The 5,942-nt window shown below is 57.5% G+C and overlaps 1 protein-coding gene across 1 annotated transcript in view; it reads right to left on the bottom strand.

The window, feature by feature from the left end:
• Positions 1 to 248: 248 nt before the first annotated feature.
• The window catches only part of LTBR (lymphotoxin beta receptor), a 7,903-nt gene continuing 2,209 nt past the window's right edge, over positions 249 to 5,942 (bottom strand). Inside the window, exons 6-10 of the mRNA XM_006170830.3 lie at positions 4,900 to 4,997; positions 2,546 to 2,650; positions 2,229 to 2,254; positions 1,396 to 1,594; positions 249 to 1,095 (exon numbers count right to left, since the gene is read on the bottom strand). Of these exons, the coding sequence (XP_006170892.1) occupies positions 854 to 1,095; positions 1,396 to 1,594; positions 2,229 to 2,254; positions 2,546 to 2,650; positions 4,900 to 4,997 (670 nt within the window). The 3' untranslated portion in view covers positions 249 to 853. The remainder of the gene's footprint in view (positions 1,096 to 1,395; positions 1,595 to 2,228; positions 2,255 to 2,545; positions 2,651 to 4,899; positions 4,998 to 5,942) is intronic.

The raw sequence follows: 5,942 nt of genomic DNA on the forward strand, positions 1-5,942 counted from the left end.
GTGTGGTCACGGCATAAGCTCATCTTTCCCATTTCTCCATCCTGGTGGGATGCTGGGCACATAAGCACACAGGCCCAGTGGGATTTTCAAGCCGCCAGGGTCAGGATTGGACCCACAGTCGGCCATGTGGAATCCAGCTCCCTTAACCAGCAGGCTATGGGGCCAGCTCCCTATTTCAATGTCTTGACCTTTGTCTTCGATGTTGACCCAGTGGGACGGTGTTTCTATATACATTCCAGGAAAGTGAATTATCTGGGTCTCAATCTTCTCTTTATTTGCATGTGGTTACAATTTATAAATACACTTGCCATTTCTTTCCCTTTCCAACTTATCTAACAACCCACCCAAACTCCCAGTTTTTATCGACTCCCTTTCCTCTAGGCGAGAAGAGGGATGGTCCTCCTTATTAGTTCGTCTTCACATAGGGTCTGCCTCGGTCCACATGAAACGTGGACCCTCAAAACGTCTCTGGAGCTTGGGTATGAGCGCCACGTTCCTTGGGTGGTCCCGGTGATGTCCTCGTGAGTGACTGCATGGGTGGCTCCGGGCCATGCTCAGGGTGCAGAGGGCCACGGGGCAGCAGGTGGCATCGTATAGCCCGTCAGCGCCTAGCTGAGCCGGTGCAGCCCAGCGGGCAGTGGGTCTGCAGCGAGTTCTCGGGCTTGCTCAGGCCGTGGAGAGTCCCATGGAGGGCACCGACCCAGCCAGTGCCCGCCCTGCTCTCAGGCCCTACGCAGGCCCTGAGTCCTGTGTGAGTAGGGCAGCCCTGGGGGCAAGGCGCTCTCGTGCCTCCCCTCTTACTGCTCCCAGGTCCTGTCAGGCATAGGGGACGAGCCAGCTCCTTGGGTCCCTGTTAGAGGGCCTGGTGCCCCAGTGCCTCTGTCTCGGCCAGGTGCCAAGCTTTGCCATCTTCTTGAAGAGGTGTAGACAGCCCCAAAGGGACAGGGTCACCCTCTTCAGGGATGGGGTATGGAGGGTCTGGGGGAGGAGAGGGGTCTCCAGGGCTCTGCGCTCCCCCCAGAACTGGCCCGTTGTAGATGTAGATGTTGCCGGTGACAGTCATAGACCCGCCAGTGACATGGATGCCATTGGTACCTGTGGGGAGGGGGAAAGTGAAAGGGGCTGAGGCAGGCCTGTTGAGGACAAAGGGCTCAGTGGGCCCCTGGCTGCCCAGACTCCCCCAGACTGCTTCAGCCAGTCCCCCGCCTCGCCTTTGCCGCTGGCTCCTCAAGCCCTGTGTTCGTGTCTTTCTGGGTTTCAAGTCTCATCCCTCCTCTCTAGCGGTGGCGCTGGCTGGCTATCAGGGGGTCTGTTCTGCCTGTTGTAGTCTCTGGCCCACGCTGTCCCCTACAGCTGTCCCTTTCCTCCCCTTCCCCACCCTGCCCGCAGGCTCACCGTGGGCCACCTGGCCCTGGTCCTTGGGCTCAGCCTCCGGGCCCCTCCTCTGCTGTTGCAGTTCCTCCTTTTCCAAAGCTGGTGGTGCCAGGAACCGGGCAGAGACTGGGGACAAGTCCCCAGAGCTGGGCAGGAGTGGCTTTACCAGGTCAGGAAAAGGCTGGTTGGTCCTGGGAGCAGTGACATTTGAATCCTCTCCCTGCAGGAGAGAGTCGGAGACCTGGCCAATGACAAGGAGCCTCAGACGCCCTCTTTCCATAGCTCCTACAGCCCCTCCCTGCCCGCATCAGCACCTGCCTCAGGGCCTTTGCACATGCCAGTCCCTCTTCGCCCAGAGCTTCCTCCTGACAGCCCTGTGGCTGGCTCCCTCGCCCCGTCAGCTTGCTGCTCAAATACCAGTTTCTTCAAGAGGTCTTCCCCGTCCACTTGTCTGAAACAATGCACCCACTTTTTTGTCACTGCCACTCACTGTCTCCCACCCTTCGTCCTGCAGCTCCCACGCCCTGCTGTATTTGCTGAGCTCTGTCCCTGCTCCACCGGCCAGGGCACTGCCGGAAGGCCTGCAGAGCTTTGCTCGCTGCTGTACGCCAGTGCTTGGCACCCTGCCTGGCACATGGAGGCTCCGTCACTCACTCACTGAATGAACGAATGGATGCCAAGGGCATGTGCTCTTTCCCAGTCTGCCTCCTCCCTGTCCCCTCTGCCACTCCTGGCTGTCCCCTCCTGTCTGCCCTCTCCCTGTCCCCTCTGCTGTTCCTGGCTGTCCCCTCCTGTCTCTCCCCCTCCCTGTCTCCTTGGCCCCTCCTGGCTGTCTTCTCAGCCTTTCCCATTACCTCTGGATGCCTCTTGAGCAGGGATCCTGCAATGAAAGGTAAAAGGGGTGTGGGGTCTCTGGCAAAGCTCAGACCCCAGCCTCTCACCCTCCACACCCCACTGTGACAGGTTGCTGCCCCACCCTGGGGTCCCAGGAGGAACAGGCTCTGTGACCCTGTCTCCAGTCTCTGAATGAGGCTGAGGATAAGGACGTCTGAGGGTGGTGCGGGGCAGGAGGGTTTGCACCGAGGAGGTTGAGATCCCGGTCCCCACCCACCGCCAGCCCATCCACCTGGGGTCTGAGGGCCTGGCCTGTCTGCACCCGGCCCCTTCTTACTCAGCTTTCTGCAGAGGGAGGGGTGGCTCTTCCATGAGCAGGCGAGGACGATGGTAAGGAGCAGAAAGAAGGTCAGTGGCAGCAGGATGGCCAGCAGCATGGTCCCTGCCAGGACAGCAGACAGGAGGGGGTGATGACCCAACCGGGGCAGGGGGCCAGGAGCTGCTGGTTCTCTGGCAACCCAGCAGAGAAAAGGGGGAGCCACTTTTTTGCTTCTAGCCACGCTGTGGCCCCTAAAGGCAGTTAGAGAAATGGCCCTTGGGTTACGGAAGGGAGAACATAGCCGGATTTGGGGAGGACCCCCTGACAGCCAGGAGAGACTCTACCATGGATGGGGATGGGACGCAGGTGGCGAGACCAGGACTGGAACAGTCCAGCAGGGAGGGATGGGAGCTTGGACAGTTGGTTTGCAAGGGCTCCAAGTGGAAGTGGGAGGAGTAGGGAAGGGTGGGGCTTGGGGTTGTAAACAGACTCAGGCCACGGAGTGGAGCCACGTTTCTGTGGACTTGGGCGCCTCTAGAGGGGGACTGCAGAGCAGCGGGACTGCCCCCTACACCTGTGGGATGTTTGCAGGGCAGAGCAGGAGGGGGACTCGTTTCTCAATTCTACCTAAGGTTACCTGGGAGGCGGGACTCTACCATGGGTTCAGATCCCCTCGCTGACCTGGAAACATGCCAGGCCAGCGCCCGGGATCCTGAGCATGGGAGGGATGGGAAGGGGACTGCAGGGACTGTGAGGTGATGAGACCCTGCTGAGGATGCCTCTCACGTGTGCACATGCATACACACACTATCACAGAAAAAGAAAATTAAAAAATAAAAGGTAGCAAGAGGGGCCAGGTGGTGGTAACACAGCGCTGTGATGCTGCATCCACACCAGAAGGTCTGGGTTCATGTCCTAAGGCCTCCCTGCACGCTGGGTATGTGTGCCTGTGGTCTGGGCTGCTGGGGCGGGGGTGCGTCGCAGCATGGATACTTTTTTCACGGGTGCCCCTCTCTCTCTCTTATGGAAGAAAAACAAGTAAGACTTAAAAATAAAACAGAGAAGAAGAAGACAATCCATGCTGGGTACATATCTTGATTAAGAAGGAAGAAATTAGGGACCAGCAGGTGGCATGGTGGTTAAGGCGCTGGACACTCCCACATGACTGACCACAGTTTGAGTCCTGGACCTGGTGGCTTGCTTTCTCACTTTCCCCTCTCTCTCTCTGGTCAAATTAAAATAAATGAATGAATAAATAAAATTAAATAACTATAAAAAATTTAAAGAAGAAAAAAATTAGTTAGAGGACTTGGAAAAATAATTTTGATATATTGTTGAATAAAAAAATCAGGTTACGGTACCAACAGTTGGCGTAATGGCTATGTTGCTGGACTCCCATGTAGTCAACTGCGGTTGGAGTCCTGGACCCGATGGCTTAAACTCACACCAGGCACATGTGCATGTGTGCCCAAGATCCCAAGAGGAGAATGGAGAAGGGACTGCAACACAGCCATTCCCCTTGGGGGTTGATTTCTCGCTTTCTGTCTCTCTGTCTTTCTGGCAAGCGCACACGCCCTATAGCAAAAACCTCTCCAATAAAAAAGAAAAGGATTTAGTGAGCTGGCGAACAGAAAGTGTTTAGAGGGCCTGATACCTGATACACTAACTCTCAATAAACAGAAGCTCTCCTTAAAAATGTTTGGTGATGTGCAAGGCGAATGAAGCGTCTATCAAGTGGTAACAATCAGTCAGTAGAGACATCCTGCAGCCATGTGCCAGAGTAGGAAGCCAGGCAGGCACCTGTCAAACCAAGAGTCAAATGGGGGCCCGTCTCTCCAGCAATGAAAGCGTGCAAACGAATCGAGAAATATTCAGCCTAGGTGACACTATGGCAGCATGACCAGAATCATGACGGTATTGGTTACAACTGCCTGTTGGTATGGGAGTGCTCCCCAGCATAACAGTGTACATAACTTAAAAAGCATGTAGGGGGTCGGATGGTGGTGCATTACTAAAACACTGCTCTGCAAGGCAGGTCCACGTGGGAAGGTTTCGGTTCGAGTCTGGAGACCTCCCTGAGTACGCCAGGCACGTGCCTGCCCACGATCTGAGGGGCTGGAGGCTGGAGGCGGGTTCTGGTGTCAAAACCCTGCTGCACGAGCTCTCTCTCTCTGTCTCTCACCCATGGAGTAAATAAACAAACTCAAAGTGGCTATATAAGCAAACGAGCCTAGGCTGTCTAAGTAAACTGCAGTTTCTCTTGAATGAACTTTCTCCTTGTTCCAATTCTTAGAGAGAAGGATTTTTAGAGGGACGCGGGTTTGAGGCATGTTCCTAGACCCGCCCATGTGCCCTCAGTCCCAGCCCCTCACCTGGCATCTCGGCGGGGACTGGCTCTGATGGAGTTCTGCAGCTTGTGTCGGACTGGGTGGTGCCTGGAGTCACCTCTACCAGGCCTAGGTCTTCGCACCTTCGGAGGACAGAGAAGCGCATGACCCTGTCCCCCAGTGCCCTGACTCAAGTGAGGCAACAACAGGAGGAAGGTGTTACGGCTGGGGGGCGTCACAGAGGGTGGATGGAGCCTGGCGCGGGCACACTCACCTGGTGTGGGGCTGGCAGCGGGCGCTGGCGGATGAGGTGTTCTGAAAGTGCCCCTCCTTGCAGCGGACACACTTGTTATCCTGCCCATCGTCACCTGACAGGGAAAAGCGGGCTAGCCAGGGTGCACGGCACACGGGGAGCCTTCTGCCTCGCCGGGAGCATCCTCTGCCCCCTCTGCCACGTTCTGTGGCACCATCCCCCAACTCCGCGTTCCTGAGCCTCCCAAGCAGTGAGAACCCCTCAGGTGCCCCCAGCACCTGTTCCAGCTCCATATCTCTGCAGACCCCTTCTGTGGGCTTTTTAGGACAAAGAGAACTACTGGGAGTGGGCGTCGCCATGGACACAGTACCATGCTCCCTGTCCCGTTTACACCCTCTGCCCTCGGTGACCTCTGACCTTTGAGCTTGGCTTCAGCCTCGGTACCAGGCGGGCAGTCTGAGAGCGGCTCGCAGTGCTTGCACTCGGAGTCGCGGAGGGCGCAGAACCACCCGGGCCGGCACTGGCACTGGGTCTTCTGTTTGCTGGTGCAAGGCTCAGTCTCGGTGAAGCCCATCACTGGTGGGAGGGGACAGCTCAGGGAGGGCTGTGCTCCAGGGGACCAGCCCTGTCCGCCCACTCACCTGGGTCGCAGGGGCGGCAGAGCTGGCAGGTGGACAGGCGGTGCCAGTGCTCGTTGTAGGACTTCTCCGGGCAGGGCGTGCACAGCGTGTCCCGGCTGGGGTCGCATTCGGCTGACACGTAGGTGCCTAGACCGTGGGGGGCAGCAGATGCTCAGCAGCCCGCCCGGCCTCACTGGGGCCGCCTGCCCCGGCGT

This window comes from Tupaia chinensis, unplaced genomic scaffold, assembly GCF_000334495.1.
Source record: "Tupaia chinensis unplaced genomic scaffold, TupChi_1.0 Scaffold149011_1, whole genome shotgun sequence".
In the NCBI taxonomy this organism is placed as follows: Eukaryota; Metazoa; Chordata; class Mammalia; order Scandentia; family Tupaiidae; genus Tupaia; species Tupaia belangeri.